This window comes from Festucalex cinctus, chromosome 1, assembly GCF_051991245.1.
Source record: "Festucalex cinctus isolate MCC-2025b chromosome 1, RoL_Fcin_1.0, whole genome shotgun sequence".
NCBI classification, from domain to species: domain Eukaryota; kingdom Metazoa; phylum Chordata; class Actinopteri; order Syngnathiformes; family Syngnathidae; genus Festucalex; species Festucalex cinctus.
Window position 1 is genome coordinate 44,980,348 of NC_135411.1, and position 21,929 is coordinate 45,002,276.

The window sequence follows — 21,929 nt, forward strand, 5'->3', positions numbered from 1 at the left end:
CCAGCTCCCCCGCGACCCTTGTGAGGAATATGCGGTCAAGAAAATGGATGGATGGATAAAACGAAGGGCAGTTTCACTATAATTCTAGTTTTAGTTTTGTAAACATAAAACATAGTATCAGTTAGTTTTCGTTTTTTCAAAAGCATTTTCATTTTTATTTTATCATTAACAAAAATGTTTTTTGATTTTTTTTCCCCGTTACTTTCATTAACCAAAATAACCTTGTATGAGGCAGACATTGTTTGAAGCAGCCATAAGCTCCATGCAAGCCTCTATCTACCTACCTAGAGGTAAAAACAAAACAAAAGAAAAGCTGATATGCTCCCAGATTTATTTGTTGATGCACAATTGAAAGGTTTTCAGTCTTTAGCAAAACTAATTGAACTAGAAATATCCTCACTGTTCCAATACTATTGGAAGGGACTGAAAGTATGCGAAATGAAGGTGTCATGTGTCCTATGTTCTGTCTGGTACATGGCAATGATTGGCCTCATGGGACCGGAGTGCGCTATAGTCATTAGATAATGAAGGGAGTTGACTGGGTCCAGTCAATCAAGCACATCTGGAGCATCATATTGGGTTAATCGTCACACCGCAGACTGTCAAGCTCGATAGTTCCCAGTCTCACTCAGCTGCACTGCTCTATGGAGTTCCACAGGGTTCAGTTATGGGGTCGCTCCTCTTTTATTCGTTTTTAGATCTCGAAATGGTCTGGGCCCCAACTTACCGCTCGGAGTTACTCCATCTGAATCCCTACACCACTTCCTGATGCCTCAGGTCAGCTGATCACCTGCTTCAAGAGGTACCAAGGTACGGTTTTAAAAATTAACATTTTTAAATTAATTTTAATTAATTAATTTGAATGTTAATTAATTTAAATTAATTAAAAAGTTCTATATATTTTTTTGCATTTTTAAAAAGTTTGTCATTTTTAAATTTGCCAAGGTACTGTTTTAAAAACATTTTTTTAAATGAATTTTAACTAATTAATTTGAATGTTAATTACATTAATTACAATGAATTAAAAAGTTATAAATACTTAATTTTTAAAAAGATTGTAATTTTTTAAGTTACCAAGGTACTGTTTTAAAAATGTATTTTTTTTTTAAATGAATTAATTTAAAGGCTAATTAAATTAATTAAAATTCATTAAAGTTACAAATATATATTTGTTAATTTAAAAATTACAAACTTTTCAAAAATTAAAAAGTTTTAAAGATCGACAGTAAGGGGCCCTTACTGTCGATCTTTAAAACTCACCCTCAACCCAAATGTATTCTTGGTCTTTAACTGCTGTTTTTTTTTTTTTTTTTTTTTTTTTTTTAAATCATCTCAGTTTGTATTTATTTATTTGTAATCGTTGTATTGCCATTTCCAGCTGTGGTTGTTTTTAAGAGGCCTTTGTAAATTTGAGTAGATATCTGATTAAACTCCTCCTGATCTGGGAGGAAATCCACCAGAAGACCTTCCGTTTTCTCATCAGGGTCACGACCACTGAAGTGGAGTGCATATAAGTACAAGGAGGCCATAGACAACATGAGCCACATTATGAGTTGTCCTGTACATACTCTCATATCCACTTTCGTTTTGAGTAGGATTCTAAGTCCATATAGTTTTTTTTTTGGTAATACACTCCTTAAATTAACTATGGATGTGACAAGCGGGATTTAATTGTTTTATTTATTTTAAGCAGTAGACAAAATGTCTGTGTAACGTGTTTCACACTTTATTCATAGAAAAGCACTGAGAGTCCAACACAAATCAATATAAAATGGTAGTAGCGATACATAAATAGTAATAAATCCTCGCTTTATAGACAGTAGCTCAAGAATTCGCACAAAAACAAAATTATAAATAAAAAAGTGTTGATGTTATGCTATCATACTTCTGTGGCAACAAATACTGGAAATACCTTTTTATAATCAGTAGCACAAAGAGGCGACAAACACTTTCAATATTCCCTTAAGTTAGAAACCAAACAAACGGGAAAACAATAGGTGAACTAGTCAATGAATGCTACCAGCAAATGGTACTCTCCTACAAAAGAAAGACAAAATGAACGGATGTGGAAAAACACGTGAAGCTCTTCTTCCTCCCGCAAGCGTAAACAGACAAAACTAGAGGGAGGAAGTCACGACACTGTCGGTTTGACAAGATAAATCACGGTAAAGGCAGCTTACTGGAGCTTCCTGTTCAAGCAACTGGTGCAAGTACATGCCACAGTCCTGTGTTCTTTCAATGGATGTTTTCTTCATGCAGAAGATTCCACCTTCGTTCTAGATCAAGTCTGCTGCAGAGCATCAATGTCACCGATGCTTATTCAAGTTGGACACAGCAAGGCAAATGGCTTGAGGGATGGCCCGTGACCAAACAGGGCTGGGCGATAATTCAAATATCGCGATAGACACGTGGTCGATATCAAGACACAATGTGTTCAATACGGAGATTGATTCAAAGGAAAAGGAAACCATGACTCCGGAATTCTGTAGACAGAGGCTACAGCAGCTGTTTGATTTGTGCCACAATTACAAGCGGAAGTTTTGAGCACAAAGATGTTTTTTGAGCACCGCTGAGTCGGCAAGTGCCCACCCGAAGACGCTGGAGTAGAAGTCAAGGAGTTCCTGACTGACATGCTAGCTCTGGTGTTTTTTAGCCGACTCCGACACTATGCATTGCTATGATGTCACAAACAGGTAAACCAATAACATCTTATGGCATTAATGAGCCTGCTAACAAGTAAGACAGTGGGTCAACTGTAACATTATATATGAACAACGAATGAAGGCAAATGTAATTGTATCAACGGTGGCGTATAGCATCTTCCGCAAATAAGCATTTATGCTTGAGTCAGGAGAATGGATGTAAACAACTTTGCACATTACACTGCATCACAACGTACACAAAAACATTCGTACATTCCTTGAAAATTTATTATACTGACAGACGGTATTTTCCCTCTGGATAGTTGCATTATATCTTTAATCTTTTTTTTTTCTTGCTCTAAACAAGTAAAATAAATGAAAAAGAAATCAATATACTGTATGATATTGACTGAAATAGAAATACTTGTATCGTGATACAGTTTTCAGCCATATCGCCCAGCCCTACAACCAAACAATTTGTCAGAAGATATCAAAGAACAGATTTAAAAACAAGCAATTAAGGTCATCCAAAAGGCCATCCCATTTGTTCATAGTTGCTTTTTGTGACGTTTAGGTGTTGTCCTCTTAACATAAGCGCCAACACATGACGACTCCTTGAGAAGACACTAAAGGCTTTTGAGTCCTGATTGAATCAAACCCACAAAGAAGTAAAGCAAAAAAGACTTTGTACATTGATAGGTCAAGAAAGGCATTTTCCCAGTTTCAATGTTTCGCGCTCATCCATAAGCTGCAACCAAGCCAAGTCAGCTGACTTGTACATTGTCCAATTGCAAAGCAGACTGGAGTTTGGCTTGCTTGTTCCCCCGCCTCTCTAATAGTGGTTCAATCCACCGCGTCTTATCTTGCACACTTAAGGAGCCATCTTGAAAGGCCCGTCCAAGTGGTTCTGCATAGTCAGGATTAAGTCAGGTATCTGTGCCCATTTTCCTCAACTTACATGCTTTTTTTGTGAAAACTTTAGTCTTTGCAAATAATAATAATAAAAAAAAAGTACAAACAAAAACAGCAAAATATAGCAAAACAGAAATGTACACAGGAGCACCTGAGAAAAGTCTTTGCTCTTACAAAATGCTGTCAAATCCCCCACATCCAAAACAGTTCAAATACAACCCCCCCCCAAAAAAAACAACAAAAAACAAACACAACATACTTATCATAAATAATTATAATTTTACAATTTTCTGAATTGACACTTTAATATTTACAATATTTTAAATGCTTAATGCTACTATTTGTTTTGTTTCATTAAGTGATGTCCCTGAGAACTAAGTTTAGCCTCTCTCTTGTTTTCTTTTTCGTTCTTGTTTCTTCAATTAAAAAAAAAAAAAGCAGAAAAAATGGATACAGTGACACAGAAGATCACCTCTGATGGAATGTAATAAAAAAAAAAAAATCCCTTTTTAAATCCTCCTGTCAACATCACAGGCTTTATGGCGGCCATTCTTTGTCATACAAAGTTGGCAAACATCAATAAATAAATGAAGTGAATGCTGAAAGCGGCAGGAACGTACTGAAGAGGTATTTGTGTGAAGTGCTTGTATTGTGACATTTTCTAGCTGCAGAATGAACAAAGTTCCAATAATGCCAAATAACATCTGCTCAAATTACAACTATGAACTATTGTTAGAGTGACATTGAATCTATCAGGAAAAATTTCAAGTCGTATTAGAAGCACATCATATTTGATGCAATATTTTCAGTGCTGTTTGTGATTTCTTTTTAGGCTTATCTAGTTATTTTTGTTGTTGATTTGTAACAAATCTCACTCCTTATGTGGGATGTAATTGTTCAGAAGTGTCACCAAGCAACCAAAGTTGCAACTATTTACTAGTTTCAAAGAGGAAGTTTAGTTAGGAAATCCTCAAGTTCCCACAATAGATCTTATGATGTCAAGAAAACTAGCTGACAAGGCCCAAATATATCTCAAACTTTCCAATGGAATAGCAGACGACATTCAAAAAATAGTCACACACTACAAACCATTTCGATTAGTAGGAGATTATTAAAAAAAATAATAATAATCAACTCCAAATTATCGTACGTGTATGATCGTAAGGAAGAACAGCTCTTCTGCCATACTGAATGTTGGTTTACACGGCTTTTGATCAAGTCTTTGGAATTTTATCACTGCACTGTTGTTGTGGCTCGCCCTCTCTACTCATAGGCCCTGAATGCAAAAAAGCGTTTTCTCAACATGGACGTTAAAGCTGATAAATGAGACAGTTGAGGTATGATCGTAACACCTCCGTGTTTATTTTTATTTTATTTTTGCCTGCTTCTTCCCTGCTGCTTCTGTCTCAAAGACGCCTGTCAGCTAATGTTTTGGTTTCTTTGTACATGTCACATACTAAAGAAAGCTAGTTCTGCTTTTCACAATCTTATGACTTTTTTTTTTATGTGAAATTCAACATTTGTTGGGATTGGGCAAAAAAACAAACAAAAAAAGGCTGCGTTTGTTGTTTATCTTTGACATTTTGAGCCTTTTGCCCCTCTTAGCAGTTTAGAAGTAGAGCAATGCACTGCAAACACTTCCTGGTTCACATTCAAAAAACAAAACAGTCACATTGGGGAAAAAAAACGTTTGTCAATAAATGGCTCAACTGAACATGTAAGAACACAAGGAGTTCAAAATGATTTTAAATAGAACTATATAACTTCCTGAAGAGAATGAAGGGGTTATCTGGGGTCAACCGAATCGTTCCCTGACAAGCATCATGAGTTTCTTTTTGCCCTTGTAGATTTGTTTGAGGTTGTCTATGAACTGGGCAAACTGAATGTGGCCGTCCTGCGCCAACAGGAACGTTTCCCGCGCTTTGCTCAGGAACTCGATGAACTCGCCGTAGTGCCGCGGACTGATGTGCGTCAGTCGAGAGTGCGTGGTGTTGATGTACGCCGAGATGGTGGCGTCCAGCAGCTGGCGCAGAGGCGCCTTGTCCGTCGACATCAGCTTCCCGGAGTTCCTTCGGCCGGGAATGCCGGCGAGACCCGGCGCCGTCATGGTGCACCGCCGCAGGATATCGGACAGCACGGTGGCGCAGTGCACGCTCTTCACCACCAGGGGGATAATAGCGGCCAGCTCGTTTTTCCCCAGGGAGTGACTGAGCGCGCAGGCCCACAGGACGTCGTTAATGGCCGGGTGCGTGTCCTGGTTGTACGCCAGGTTCAAGTGCGTCATGGCAAGGGAGGCCAGCTTAAAGGAGCGCAACGGGTACCCCCGGTGCTCCATGTACCTGGCGATGGTGAAGAGCTGCGAGTACGTCATCCCGGTGGAGGCCGCGTCGATCACGATCTGGTAGGCCGTCTCAAAGGCGATGTGGTCCTTCTCGCAGAGAGTCAGAGCCGACAGGGCGCAGTTCTGGGGGTCCTTCATGGCGCACTGAAGCGCCAGCGTCCTCGCGCAACTGGCCAGCTCCTCCCGTTGCGGATAATCCAGGCTGAGGCGCAGGATGGTGTTGTGCGACATGACGGTGGCCGCAACGATGCTGGTGGCCTCGGTGGGCGTGAAGAGAGTGTACCAGCTCTGCAAAATGTTCACCAGGGCACGGAGACCTGAGAAAAACAGAGGAAGAAGATATTGGTGCGCTCCCACTGTTTGCAGGGCATCGGGACTGAGCCCAGCTGAGAACAGGAGGATTCGTGAAAAATTTATAATTGTCTACAAAAAGATGGCGGCAGATCACTACTTTTACATGAGACAGACATTGGTCTGAGCACAAAAACTGTCATGTCTGAGGTCACGCCAGGGTTAAGTTTGAGTTCATGACCTGTTAAGTTGGGTTCACGACCGTGAGGTCAAGTGTCTGTTTTGTACTTGTATAACAAGTGTCTGTTTTGAACTGATGTAACTATCATATAACCATCATCTAGTTTCAACTACTTTTAGGCTATGTGATGTCGATCTTTAATCATTTAGGTGATGTCTGGACATAGTCTTTTACTTGCTACAGATCGATTCACTGTCTGTAGGTGCAGTCTGAGAATTGTGTGTTTCACCGGATTATTACTTTCTGCCTTCTGTGCAAATCTCTTTCTTTCTCGTCTCGTCAAGTTTGTTCTACGCCTCTCGATGTGAATAAATAGTTAAAACCATATTTGTGTCTGCGCTTTGGAATCCAACCTCCAGCACATGACAAAAACATAGGGACATTATATTTTTACAAACCCATAAAAATCTGCCAGAAACATTGATAAGCATTCAATTATATGATTTCAAGAAAAAATGTAAGGCTGAATTGGAACAAAATGTCGTAAAAACTGAACAAGACCACTAAAATATTAAAAAATATATATATAATCTGAAAAAAGAAAGAATAAAAACAAAGAGAACGACAAGAGAGACAGAAAAAAAAAATCAGCCAATATGTAAAATCATGGGTGCCAAACTGTCAAGTGTAGTTTTAATTTGTAATATCACCATTCACCAATAGATGGCAGACACGGCTTAGTTGCAGATACACTGGGTCTTATACTCTCCGATACTAAAACATGAGTAGGCTTGAAAAAGATTGTGCAGATTTGGAATGTTATGCAAGACAAACAGTACAGTAATACTGAAGTTTTGAGTGTGATGATTTTTGTGAGTTTTTGTGAGCACAAAAGGCGTTTTTGCACTTAATGGTTTGTTCAAGCAGTTGTGCCATCCTTGAAATGAGAAATATATTATAAAAAATGAAATATATTAAGAGCACATATTTTTCACATATGCACATATTTTGTCCATATTTGCAATAAATAGCATTTTGGGATGTGCGTGGCTCTATGTGGCCCCCTGAGTAGCACTGCCGAAAAATTTTGGCCCCTCTCCAACATTTAAGTTGCCCTATTTAATGTACTGTATTTTTTGTTTGTTTGTTTGTTTTGAAACAATTTCCTTTGGTTGATTTGTCTAAGACAAGGATCTCCCACATTGGTGCCACCTTTCCTGAGAGGAAAAAAAGGCAATATCTAATTGGGGACGGGCCTTTATTTGATAACGATGAGGTCCACGTGAGGCGTTAAAGAAGAGGCCGATATTTTAGGATATATGGCAGGGTTCACCAATTCCAGTCCTCGAGGTCCGGAGTCCTTCAGGTTTTAGATGTTGCCGTCTACCAACACACCTGATACTAAAGACCAGGATCATTATCAGGCATGCTGATGAGCTGATTATATGAATCAGGTGTGCTAGTGGGTGGAAACATCTAAAACCTGCAGGACTCCGGATCTTGAAGACCAGAATTTGGTGAACCCTGATATATGGTGTGTATTTGTTTTATTACGTTTCTTGGAGTTTCTGTTGAGTGAGTTTCCCATAATAAATAAATAAATAAATAAATACATAAAAAAAAATAGTATTTCTTAATAAAGGATTTGAGCAGCTATTCGCATCAGTTAAGTCATGCTTAGTCCAATAATATAATACAAGTGAATATAATACAACGTTCAACATACCGACTTCAGTTGCACAGGTTACCAGCCAGCGGACCATCTCTCTCCTTCTCCAGTTGAGAGTGGACAGTGTCATCCTCATCACCTGCAACATGAATAGCGACAAGATGATCATGCATTGCAACTGTGTACAAAGGGAACAATAACTTTGAAGTTCAACTGGGCCATTTTCTACATGTGTGAGTTTCCCCCATCATGCCTGTGCAGCATCATGAGTTACATGTCTCTGTTCACGTTGGTCTCTTGAATATATAATATACATTAGTGTTTTTCCGATACCGATACTGGTATCGGCAGAGGCCCTGATACTGCATTAAAACAGCGGTATTGGTGACTACTAACAAGTAACATGCTGATACCATTAATTCCAACGCTAATATAGGACCTTGGATGCAGCATCTTGTGTCTTGCTCGTGCACGACATTCACTGATATGTGACATGTTCACTACATGCCGATCTAAGATATCCTATTGGCCCTTGAATGCTCTCAACCAATGGCAGGACAGCTTTTTCATGTTGAGAAAAAAAACCTTCGGTATTGGTATGGTATCGGAATCAGCCGATACTGCAAAGCTGGGTATTGGAATCGGTATCGGGGCCAAAAACGGTATCGGAACAACGCTAATAGACACACAAAGAAATATGATCAAAGATTATATAAATAGTCAAATTGAATAAGATTTGAATAGAATCTGTAAGTACATACATACAGTATATGCATGGGTCCAAAATTGACAATCCAAAAAGTTATTATTATTAATAATAATAATAATAATAATAATAATAATAATATATTTATACATTTATTTGTAGAGCACTTTTAGTCAAAGCACTGTACAGAACAGCAGAAAAGTGGGAAGGAAAAAATAATTCAGCACAATAAAAGCATTTAATTCTCATCATGTCAAGTTTTATTTCTTCCTATGAAGGACACATGCACAGCTACAGACGCACAGAAACCCACACACACTACCTGAAGTCCTAGCTCCAAGGCCACATTGAGCAGCGTGATATCAGGCGGGCTGTCTGCAGGTGTCGCTATTTTGAAGGCATCCTGGGCTAGTTTAAAGATTAAGGAAGAAGAGTGGATGTTTTTCTGGATGGCTTCCAGGACTGTCCGCAATCTCAACATGTCACCTACAGATTAGGAGCAACATGAGTGTTAAGAATTGGAATTCTAATCACAAAGAGACAATAGTCAAAGCCAGGACTGTACCTTTAGCAGCAGTTAGCATAGTCGAAGCGAGCTCGCACTGCTGTGACTCCAGGTGTCCTAAAGTGAACCAGCGTGGATATCTACTTGGAACGATGGAAATGCCATGATGAGGGTGACCGACATCCCCGGAGCCTGCAGATGACTCCAGAACTGGCAACCTAAATTAATACCATTCACAGGATTACCAAGATATTATCTGTTAACAATAGTGCTGCGCATCAATTGGTGGTAACTCGGATTGCAATGAGCATGTGTTTAGCCAGCTCATTAAATTAAACTGCCCAGTAATTAGTCAATAAAGTCCTTTTAGGAAGTGTTATCAACTAGGGATGTAACGATAAGGGCAATATTGTGATATTGTGATATTAAAACTGCCACAATATCGCCGTCATCATGTTCACATAATTTAAAAGGAACACATTTCCATTTGTGCAGTTCTAGCACCCTCTAGTAGCTAGTTTATTAGTGCAATTTAATTTTCATTCGGGATGTTTTGGCCTTCTGTTTAAAATCTATGCTAATTGTCAGATGAAGGGGGAACCTAATTTTCTTGTGAAGCGATCAATGTGTGTTTGCATTAGCAAGTAAGTGCCTCAGTATTGTTATTCGAGATTGTAGGTGGTTTATATGCATTGCTTTTATGTACAAAAGCACAATATTCTGCTTTTTTTATTTATTTTTTATTTGTATTTTTTTTACAATATTGTGATCTTTTTTAAATATCGCCAACTCCCCCACAATATCGTGATAATTATCGTATCATGACCTTCATATTGTGAAATATCGTATCGTGATGTTTGGATATCTTTACATCCGTATTATCAACACATTTGTCGTTACTTCACCGTTGACCTCAGATGCTGTCCTAGCATGAAGTGAGTTCGCAAACTTGGACGTTGGAGATGAGACACGAGCCCTCTCAAGTTAGCTTAGTGTTATATCAACAGAATATGGATGGATTTAAAACTTGACCAAAAGGGCGGGAAATAAAAACACCCATGTTCTGGCCACTGTATGGGAAGTGATCCTGGAGATTAAAAGTAAGTTATTTTAAACTGAAAAGGAAAACTTTTCCATAGTGCGTCGGCCTCATACAGTCTTAGTACACGGCAATAAGTTATTAAAAAAAAAAAAAAAAGTGAATATGAGGCATGGTTAAGTGCTTTGGAGTTTGGACAACATGGTGTAGAATAATAAGGCACTATATAAGGAAACTCAATTTACCATTATGATCAAACTGGATTTTTAATTTGTTGGACTATGAGTTTTTTTTTTTTTTTTGGCAAAAGTCCAGTACAACTAGTAACCCATTCGAGTTGATTCAGAATTTATTGCTTAAACGGTAAACAAATAGCAAATTTGAAAAAATAAAAAAATAAAAAAATCATACATGATCAACTTTTACCTTATACTGATCTTTTGAATGTTAATAACGCAAGATAAGAGTCTTTGCATTAAAACAGAGTTGGTATATTCAGTTATGACCAAGTACAAAGTATTGTACTGTCAGTACGTATTCACAAAGATATGGCTTAGACATCCATTTGATGTCACTTGCAGCTAAATGATGGCACAGTTCACGTTTGTATTCATTTATGCTGTGGAGTCCAATTTCATTATATTGAAGACCGTGCTGAGAATGTAGTATATAACACAGATTTATATTGTTCCCGTGTTTCGAAATACGCTGAGCATATATAGTTATGCAAGTTTCATTTTCAAATTCCTGGGAAAAAAAATCAAACAATCTCATCATATATATCACTCACAGACTGCACGGAGAATCTTCCTTTAACAATTTAACAGGCAGAGCATCAACATTTGATCGAACAAAATGAGAACTAAAAGTATACAAGCACAGCGGTTCAAAAGTCTGACCTCATGGCGCGGAGGGCCACCTTATATGCCAGCTCTGCATCATGTGGCAGCAGTGCAGAAAAGAGGTACTTGGCAAAAGTGTGCATAGGAACACTCTCCCTGTGGATGACCTCGCCTAGACCGCTGAATGGACCAGCTGCGTACATACAGAAAATAAATCATTCGCAGGTTTCAAGGACAATGTGTTTTACATTCACTTGCCACCAAAACTATTGGAATGGAGACTTTTTGGGGGGGTGATTTTATTGTTGCTGTAGAATGAAAACGTGTGAAAAAAGGATGGGTTCAAAGTAATGTTTACAAAGTTGTTTATCTGATCCACATGTAAATAAATAATACATCTTGTGTCATCTTCATCTTTTGTTGCCAAACCCAAATCTTTTCAGTCTACAGCAAAAAATAAAGAAATTGGCCTCTCTTTTCCAATACTTTTGGAGGTGGAATGTATTTGCATTTAGTATATGCATGATATGGGACAAACATGATCAAATGAGTACAACACGTCAAATGTTTGTGGATGTTTGTACCTTCTAGTAACTGTATGGCCTGTTTCCGGAGAGTCTGAACCAGTACGTCGTCCAGCTCGAGTTCTTGCAGCTTTGTTACAATTTGCTCTTCATTGCGGCACACCTGCACAACAACACAAGATTGAAAGCTTAAACACATTGCACAATATCCTGTACAGTATGGCCAATACAGAATGTTCCAAAAACTGTACACACAACAAAAATACTGTATCTTTGAGTAATCTTTTAATAATTGCACAAAACCTCAAGATCTGTTTGTTTGTTTTTTGTTTTTCCAGAGAACAAGATGACTTGATGATAAGAAAAAAAAGTGGGCAGTATATGATAGTCCGCACTTCTGGACTTTCCTACCTTGTCCTGAGCATAGAGACCTTCTGGCATTATCCTTTGTTGGCCCATGCCCATCAGAGTCACCTCCAAGGCTAGAGTCAGGTAGGACTCTCTTCCATCATGACTGCCCCACACTGGTACATGGTGGTAGACTGGACGTCTGGGCTCACCCTCTTTTGGATGGGAGACAAGAAATACAAGTATCAGATGGTAACTTCAGAAATGACAGTTGATTTGTTATAAATCTAAGGTAAAATAATAATAATAATGATCCACCAAAATCCCCCACTTATAACTAACCTGCATGCTCTGTTAGTGTTGGACTCATCTTAAACATGTCCAAACTAATGCAAGTAACCATGCTAAATAACACATTTTTTTTTGTTTTGTTATATTTTAGGGAGCTTCCCTCCAACTAAGACATCCTAAAACTTCAGTGCAGCTTGTGATCGATAGACAAAACTAGTTTGTGTTCAACACACTGATAAGGGAACAACCAAAAGTGTCAAACACTTAATATAAAAATAACCAAGGTCCACAATGTGAATGTAGTAGTTAAAATTGTGATCACAAATTATGCAGTCTTAGAAAAATATATTGTTTTACTTTTCCGAGAAAGCCAGTTCATTCAATCCAAAGTTTCTTTCTTTGCACGACTTTTATCTGTTTGTGTTAAAGCTTAACAGGGGTGTATTGGTCAGAGAACACGGTCTGTGACCAAGGGTCCACAGGTTCAACTCCCTGACTAGCAAAGGGATATATGACTCGAGTGAGTAAATGAGCAGCAGTCTTCCAGGAACAGAAACAAAGAGGGACATGGTAAAAATCAAAACTATGGCTACAATGTCTTGTTTAAATAGATGGAATAATTCCCTAAAGGCCAGTAACCATGAAAGAGACACCTGTTTAGGAAAAAAAATACAATTAAAAAAAAAAATCTTAAATGCCGATGAGCACAAATAATGGGTGATGTTGTTATTATTATTATTATTTTATATAAAATGGATATAACGCCTATTCTAATTCCAGGATTTTGTGATGTAAACACTTAATTTCAAAACATCTTCTACCCTTTTCACATGTCCTATAAATTGCACAAATCAATTTAAAAACAAATGGAAATGTTATAGGCTGAAACAAACAAAACATTCTGTACAATAATGTAGTTGCATAAATATGCACACCCTCAAACAAACTACAAACTACTTTGTTATAGCCTCCTTGGCTTTAATGAAAGCACTGAGGGGCATAGTCACTAAGAATGCGCTGCGTCCGCAAAATATTGCACCACAACTGCACCCGCAGTCTGCGCCCAGTTACCCACCTATTCACTAAGGATATTACTCTAATCATATACCGGCGCAAACACGCCCACAAAACTGACAGCTTGGAGCAAATTTGCACCTGATTTAACACACATGGCAATGGATTTGCGCCAAGAACATGGCTGTTATAGTAAGATGACATTATCAGAAAGCGAGGTTGGACCGAGAGGAAGCGTTTAGAGCGCCATTAAGCTGTACAGAGCAGAGAGGACGACAACGACATCATTCATTCATAAATTACAAATTATTGGTGCGATCGTTTTAAAAAAATATATTTTCAGAGGTTGGCGTGGCCGTACAGTATGCATCTGGCACGTAAAAATGATCGTAAAATGCCTCCCAGCCATTGCCGATCAGCCCGGGTTACGTTATGTGTCCGAAACCAACATAGAAAAATTTCCCCCTCCCTCTCTCTCTCCTCTCTGCGTGAACAGCCAGAGAGCGGCGTGCACCGTGCCATGCACCGCTGTCATGATCCCGGAATCGAGGTTGCAGCAGGTTAATGCATGCTTTCCAAAAACGTTATTTGCGTCAAACTCAGTGTGGCTATTTGCGCTGGCATTAGTGAATTAGATGCAGCATATCAATGAGTCTGATTTGCATTGGGGTGGGTATGTTTTGCGTCAAATGTATGCAAATTACCTAATTTACATGCGCACAAATAACACCGGCGCACCGTGACGCAATCTGATTGGCTGCGCACTTAGTGACGGATTTCTCCATCTGCGCGTGTTTAGTGAATTAGGCGCTCCCAGATTGCTCAATTTTTGCCGGTTAGCGGCGTGCAAAGGCGACGCAAACCTTTGGTGAATAGGACCCACAGTGTTTTGGTTTGGAGTCTTATCAGTGTGACTCATCATGACGTGGCAATATTTGACCACTCTTTACTAAAATTTTGTTTGTTATGGCATTTATTTCCTGTGCACAGCCTTCTTCAAATCACCCAACAGATGTACTGTTAGATTCCAAATTCAGAATAATCTAGTACAAGGTATTGTTGTGTATTTAGTGAATTTAATAGACACAATAAACAAGACTGTACTGCATTTATTTTTTAATGTCAGCTGAAGGTTTGTTGGACAGCAGGTTTGAACCATGCCAAAGATGGTACAGGTAGGAAAAATCAATTTGGCAAATAGTTTTACCAACCTAAATATGACTATTATTCAGTTCATGTAAATCATTTTGTACCTCCTGTATCCATGGTGCTGTCGTCATCGACCCTGCATGTTTCGGTGAGTGTAGTAAACAGGCAGCCAATGGGGTCCAATGGATGTCCTACCCAACCCTCCAGGTTAGTGGTGGTAGTCACGCCCCTCTGAAGAAGCTCTGGGGGAGGGACAATTGAGAGTATTTTATTCACAAGTTGTCTCAAAACAGAACAAAAGGTATTAGACAACAGGAAAAGTGGTGGCCATGTGTGTTACCTTTCTTTTGGTGTTTATAGATATCCATCTCACGCTGCTGTAGGAGGCGGAGCGTGTTGATGATGGCCACTGCCAGTCGCAAGGCTTCCCTGGAGTAACCGTGGGAACGCAGGGCATCTACGCGAGCACATGCTGTCGGTACGTGGTCTGCATGTTTGACAGGAGACATGTTGAAGAAATTCCCAGAATTGCTGTATACTGCATGTATGTTGGGTTAGCTTTAGTGCTGTCACTAACAACTTTAAAAAAAAATTGAGTTGCCCATCAATTATTCCATCTATTAATCAAATAATTAATAGCCCCGCCCCCTATTTTTCCCCACAAAATTAATTAAATAAATAAATAAATAAATAAATAAATAAATATAAACTCCACTAAGGCCCTGCGATTGGCTGGCAGCCAGTCCAGGGTGTCCTCCGCCTACTGCCCAGAGCCAGCTGAGATAGGCGCCAGCACCCCCCGCGACCCTTGTGAGGAATAAGCGGTCAAGAAAATGGATGGATGGATGGAAACTCCACTAAGGTTGAACCTGAGTTGAATTTAGTGGATATAAATACTCATTGTTCCTTATCTTCTTCACATATGTGCATATATTACACAAACACCAACAAAATTAGCCTATGCTAGATGATTAACAATCGCGATTAGCATTAGCCCTGAATAAACTTCAGTCACTTACTTATGTATAGCTTAGACCCATGCATTTTTACGTCGACCAACATTTGTGGACTTTTATTCCCAGCCGTAGTTAACTTACTGTAGGAATACACTAAGGGGCCTATTCACTAAAGGTTTGCGTCGCCTTTGCAGGGCGCTAACCTTAAATATCCTTAGTGAATAGGTGGGAAACTGGGCACAGACTACGGGTGCAGTTGTGGTACAATATTTCGCGCTATTACCGGACGCAGCGCATTCTTACTGAATCTACCTCTAAGTTGTTTGCATATGAGAAATAACTGATTGTTTGACTTTTAAAAAGTGATGACTTTAGACTGGTTAAATACATTGAAAATACAGGTATACACTGTGCATATTTCAATGTGTTTATGCTGCTAAAACTGGTAATCGATTAACATTTTCAATGTTTGAGATGCTTGACTCACTGCGTGCGTATATGTGCGTACCAAGCCAGAGGGGCAGGCCCTGCGGATTAAACAGCAGACTATCCTCATCTCTCTGGTATGATGGAGACATGTAGTAATCACTGCCGATAATCCTCTGAAGGTGGCTGCCCTGCCAGTGGAGGTTGCAAGCCTCGACCGCCCGGCTGAATACGGTCCTCCGTGGCCTGGACAGAGAGTCTGACAAGCAATACACACACCAGGGACAGTGTATAATTTAGATGTGGATGCACAGACACCAGCATCGGCATAGGTGCTGAGACTGTGGATTTGTACTCATATTTGGACTCATGAAAAAGCTTCTATACCATAACAGTGATAACACTTCACCAGTTTGACATTGACCTTCCAGGTAAGAGCCATATCAGCCATGCATGTGGAGATACTTTAAGGCAGGGTTGTCAAACATAAGGCCCGCGGGCCGGATCAGGCCCGCAAAGGGGTTTAATCCGGCCCGCGAGATGATTTTGTAAAGCTTGAAAAAGAAAAAAAAATAGTAATGTTGGATTAATTAATCAGCCGGCCACAATCAAAATATATAAAATTTGTAATTTCACAAGCAGTCCTCAGATGAGCAATGCAACTTGTACAGGGGAATCGTCCAGGATGTCATTATTTTACACACAACTTAAAGTTACAGTTTGTTTAATTACTATTATTATTATTATTATTATTATTATTATTATTATTATTATTTTTAATCATAGACCAACAAATGTGTTAAATACGACACAAATTCAATTACTCGTAACACAAATAGATATGACAAGGATTAGCATCTTTATAATGTAATCTAATATAATAATAATATAATAATAATAGAATAATAATATAATAGAATGTAATATAATGTTATAATAAAACAACTGCGCCACACAATGCATTCTGGGAACAATATATATGCAACGCATGTGATTTAACACGTCCAGAACTCAGCGTTGCCGCATTCCATTTGCATTTATATATATATATTTTTATTTTATTTTATTTTTTATTTTTATTTTTTTGGAACAATATCATGACAGTTGAGCTCCGTAATTTAGGGCTGGCCCACAAATAGCAAAAATCTGCGTATAATTTACGGCACCCGTTTTTAAGTTATATACCGTTATTTGACCGATGTGGCCCACTTGGTAATATATTTTCCTCCATGCGGCCCCTGAGCTAACATGAGTTTGACACCCCTGCTTTAAGGTAAACACGGATGACAGCAAATTCTGCTCTGGAAAATGGATGACAAAAGCGGTGATGGACACAGCCGCCTGAGCGAATTAAAGTGACGGGTTGTCTGCAAGCGAATTTCTCAAGCTACATCTGAGCCAGCCGTGCTCCCACAACTGAGCTATGGCATTCCGCCACGGCACATTAGCCGTCAACGTACTAAAAAGAGAGTGCAAAAGTCTTTCTTTTATACATTTGAATAAAATACATTTTCATCACAATTGCAAGAAACAACGGCATTATTATCAGTACTTGATACTAAGTGTAAGAGCTTGTATTTGGTGCATCCTAATTCTAAGAAGGACTGGATAGTACTGTACGTGTGTTTGTGTACTGACCCTGGGCGAGGTTGCTCTGCGGCAGAGCATTGGTGATGTTTGGGAGCTCGCTACCATAGTTGCCATCTTCCAGCGGGCACACATCCATGTCGCTCCACTTCTTCAGCTGCTTGAGCCAACTGCTCTTCTCCTCACTCTTGCAGTGGGGGTTTAACACCACACACACCCACAATGCACCTAGGTCAGTCAGGTCAGAAATGCATTGTTGACACTTTTTGAGTGATTCATATACTTTGTAGAAAAATGGTGACGTCAAATATGCACACACAAAAAATACAAAAAATTACAAAATAGCAGGACTATCTATATCTTCCCCTAAGTTTGTCATAAATGTATCTTAATAACAAAATTATACAATTATACACAATCATCATTTGTACTTCTTCAACATTAACTACTATATATGTTTTTAAACAGGATTTTTTTTTACATTTTTAGTCAAGTCAATGAGATCACTGACAAACATGAGACTGAGTGTTATTTCTGTGTCATGATCACTCTCGCTTGCCCAGGAAGTGTTCTCATTGACCTCCTAAATACTCAGATTGATTTCACAGAAGCTGAGCAGTTTTATTGATTTGAGCGCTTCATTGTTCATTCTGAGCCATGAGTGAGAAGAAAGGCCCAGCCAGGTAGACTACAGCAAGAAACTACATAAAACAACATTAAGCAAACTATGTTTTCACTTACCTAGCTCATCCCAAAGTTGCCTGCATTTGTCCGTCATGCCTGTGCCTTGCTGTCTCCATAGCGACAGCCGAGGGTCTGCCATAAACTGTTCCGTTATGAGAGTCAGCATCCGGGCACCATTGGAGTCGCGCATTCTTAGCATCTCACGCACCTAAAAAAGATACCCCCCCCCCAAAAAAAATTGAGAAAATTTTGTCACATTTTGTAACTGGCAGAGGAAACGGTTGAAATAGCCATCTATCTTAAATGTTTATTAATATTTTCATCAACAAGTGTTCGTGTTACAGTACTTGTTGTGATGGACTTTGATGAGAAATACTAATATTCAAAATCTTTGGTGTTAATAGTCGCCTATCTTAAGTTGTCATTTAATTAGTGGATTTCAGAAATTGGTGGAAAAATTCCAAAACACCTTTTGTGATAATTGTCATTAAGTCAACTCAAAGAATGAGCCTGAAATGAAAAACAGAAATGTATCACAACTACTGCATTTATTTTTCTGTCTCCTGAATGGTTTTATTTCATATTCAAGAGAAAATGTACAATCTCTAAAACAGATTGAGGATTTCCAGATCTATATTTAACCACACTTAAGACCTGTTAATGCCTAAAAATTCCATCCATTTTCTGAACCGCTTATTCCTCACAAGGGTCACAGTGGGTGCTGGAGCCTATCCCAGCTGGCTATGGGCAGTAGGCGGGGGACACCCTGAACTGGCTGCCAGCCAATCGCAGGGCACACAGAGACGAACAACCATCCACACTCACAAGCACACCTAGGGACAATTCAGAGTGCTGCTAAAAAATTCAATTTACAAATTTCTAAATGTTGCGTTTTTGCCATGAACATGGTCAAATTTAATTCCAGATCAATGCGGCCTTTGACTGTGCAGAATGCGAAGTTCAGCAGATCTAATCATGTAGTAAATTAATCAAGACTTTCACCAACAGTATACTCCATGTTGAATATGTTTTAGAAATATGATTTATCATTATTATATGACTTTATTTCAACAATGATTAATGCATGCTAATTGATGATCAAAGGCAACAACTTTACTTTTTATCTTATTTACATAGCCAACAGTGTCAGGTGATATTTCATTCCTGATATAATATTATACCATTAAATTCGATCTTTTGTGTGTTCAGGTTGCTTACTAATGCATTTAAAGAGCAAGTTGTGAGGAATACTAAAAGAAATCCAGTAGAGCAAGCTGCACCTTTGCTAACATGGAGTTGAGCTGCTTCCCAGAGCCGTAGTATCCTCCCTGGGACAAAAACTGCTTGACTTGTTCCCTTACTTGATCTTCATCCAGATGCCAGCAGTTGTCATCATCAATGCTAGCACCAGCAGTTGGATCGGGAGCACCTGAAGGAAACACATACATACACAATTAAACAGCGGGTCATTATGATGTGAGACATGTTGAAAAAAAAGAAAGCACAACTAAAAAAAAATAAGGAATGATTATAGTGTCATATTGTCAGTGCACTCAAAGTTTTTTTCTTAACAGATTGAGACCATGGGAAATTGATTTCCAAACAGGCTCTCTAGAAAAACATTACACTTCCTGTGCTCATGCAGGATTTGCCCAACTCTGCAAACTGAATGAAACAAAATGTGGAATTCAGTATTTATTTTGATTTCTGCAGCAGGAAGTGTGCCGATACCACTTTGCTTAGTTTCCCTTTTTCTTCCGTGCGCATGTTTCTAAATAATTTGATTTGGAACAGGGGAAGGGGGAGTAGTAGCTTTGATCAAGCAAGAAACTGAGGAAATGAAACCACACGTTTCTATTTGGCTGTGGGAAACACAAACCAGCAAACAGCAACATTCCTCAATCAAAGCCTTGCTGGTGGATCAACAGCCTCCACGACCCCATTCTCTTGTCAAACACAGACAGGAACCACAATGTGTTTTTTTCTGAACTGGAGAGCTGTGCAAAGTCAACATTAACAGATGGAATCAAAATCATAAAGCTGTAAATAGTTGTTTTGAGTTTGCCATATCCCTGATGCACGTCCCCGTCCTCTCCGACATTGCACTTCTTTTCATCTCTAGATCAAAAGTCTCCACTTTATTGCATTCTCAACCATGTCACCTCGAGAACGAGGCAGGGAATGGGGTGGAGACGTCTAGTAATTCAGCTAGCCAACTGAAACCAGAGTTTGCAAGCCTCAGGTGCAGCGAGCCTCTGAGGTGTGACAGCATCTGGGCTTACATACTGGACATTTCATGTGTGGAGCGCTTTACAACTGCTATATCACTGAGTGGGGGAAATGAAATTAAGGCTGGGTGATGTAGCTGCAAGAAAAATTGCACATAAATACATTTTCAAATTTAAAGTGATATTTTGTCATTTTGGGATATGCTTCATTTCAGCAATAACTTGCAACAAACCATAGTAATATTTATTCTTTTAGATATTTACTTAAGGTCTTTTGTTGACAAAACATGATCCTTGTTCAATTAACATGAGCAGAGATATAAAATGTTCAACAAATGTAACATTATAAAATGAGCCCAGCTGGTGCACGTTTAGTTTCTTTTCTCAAGAAGAGCTGTCCATGTGAGGCAAGGCAACCACAGCAAAACATTTGCTGCTTGGGGGCACAAACTTAGGTAAAAAGTTTGCAATATGTCAACAAATACCGTAACTGATTTTGCAATAAGGCAATGTGACAGTCTTCCACCAGGCTGTTTGTTTTTTTGTTTTTTGTTTTTGGGTCATAAACAAAGCCATGTGAAAATGTTTGGAATTAAACTTTGTAGTCACTTTTTTGAAAAACAGTTCCTAAAAGGGTCGGAAAAGTTGTTCAGCATGATGAGCAAATCACTATGTTGGCAACACTGACTGCATTTGTAAACTAGGCCCTGTCTGTTTGCAGCCCTGTCATTACAGTAAGCAGTGCATGTCAGTTGATATGCGCTATGATCTACGTAAGCCTCTCAACAATACAGTGATAGAAGGCCCTGACAAATCAATTCACATTTATTGATAAATTGATTACCAGATTCACCCAGCCCATTACCATTTCAACAGAGAATAGCATCAAATTAAATGATATATTTCTCTCAAAAAAGACAAGTATATTTCTGTACCGTGAACTTGGTTGATCTCAGAGTTGGATGAGAGGATCTCATCAGCCAGTTTCTGAGCTGTGGGCAGCACCTCGGTGTGGTGGGCTGTAATCAGGTACTGGACCAGCTTCTGCAACTGGTCTCTGTTCATCTGGAACAATGTTTCTGAGATGGGCAACCGAAGCTTCACCTGCAAAGTTTTCATAACAACATTAGATCCCAATATGTGCCTCAACCTTACAAAAATATGACGCAGCCCATTTACATTCATCTCTTATTTACAGTATGGAACATTTATGTAAGTGGTTCTGAACCAGCAGGGCCGTGACATCACTGTCATCGGAATGGCCGACAGATGTTGGTGTTTAAGCCATGCGGCAAGGAACCCAGATCAACAACCTCCACAATTTTACTATTATCTATAGTTTAGGACATCCATACAGTAATTTAGGACACACATCCATCATGGAAAGCGTTCAGCAATGGTCGCATCAGATGATGGTTGGTTGTACCACATAATATTTTTATGTCAAATCAGTTACATAAATCAGTTTATAAATCAGTCATAACAAAAGTTATGAGGCTAACAATTAACCATCTAAACAAAACAAGTTAGCTAGCCATACAATAAAATTTAAATGAAAATATACATTTGTTGGACAAATTTCAATGTAATTATT

The 21,929-nt window shown here is 38.9% G+C and overlaps 1 protein-coding gene across 2 annotated transcripts in view; it reads right to left on the bottom strand.

The window, feature by feature from the left end:
- Window positions 1-1,710: 1,710 nt before the first annotated feature.
- Window positions 1,711-21,929, bottom strand: part of zswim5 (zinc finger, SWIM-type containing 5) — a 100,182-nt gene continuing 79,963 nt past the window's right edge. The window contains exons 3-16 of one of the 2 annotated variants that reach the window (XM_077537322.1): window positions 21,271-21,439; window positions 19,388-19,536; window positions 18,165-18,315; window positions 17,475-17,651; window positions 15,919-16,095; window positions 14,795-14,941; window positions 14,559-14,696; window positions 12,064-12,215; window positions 11,713-11,815; window positions 11,186-11,321; window positions 9,308-9,465; window positions 9,065-9,228; window positions 8,094-8,175; window positions 1,711-6,212 (exon numbers count right to left, since the gene is read on the bottom strand). In XM_077537322.1, the coding sequence (XP_077393448.1) occupies window positions 5,350-6,212; window positions 8,094-8,175; window positions 9,065-9,228; window positions 9,308-9,465; window positions 11,186-11,321; window positions 11,713-11,815; window positions 12,064-12,215; window positions 14,559-14,696; window positions 14,795-14,941; window positions 15,919-16,095; window positions 17,475-17,651; window positions 18,165-18,315; window positions 19,388-19,536; window positions 21,271-21,439 (2,766 nt within the window). In that variant the 3' untranslated portion in view covers window positions 1,711-5,349. Of the gene's footprint in view, window positions 6,213-8,093; window positions 8,176-9,064; window positions 9,229-9,307; window positions 9,466-11,185; window positions 11,322-11,712; window positions 11,816-12,063; window positions 12,216-14,558; window positions 14,697-14,794; window positions 14,942-15,897; window positions 16,096-17,474; window positions 17,652-18,164; window positions 18,316-19,387; window positions 19,537-21,270; window positions 21,440-21,929 lie in introns of both variants that reach the window. The other variant, XM_077537314.1, reaches the window with a different exon arrangement.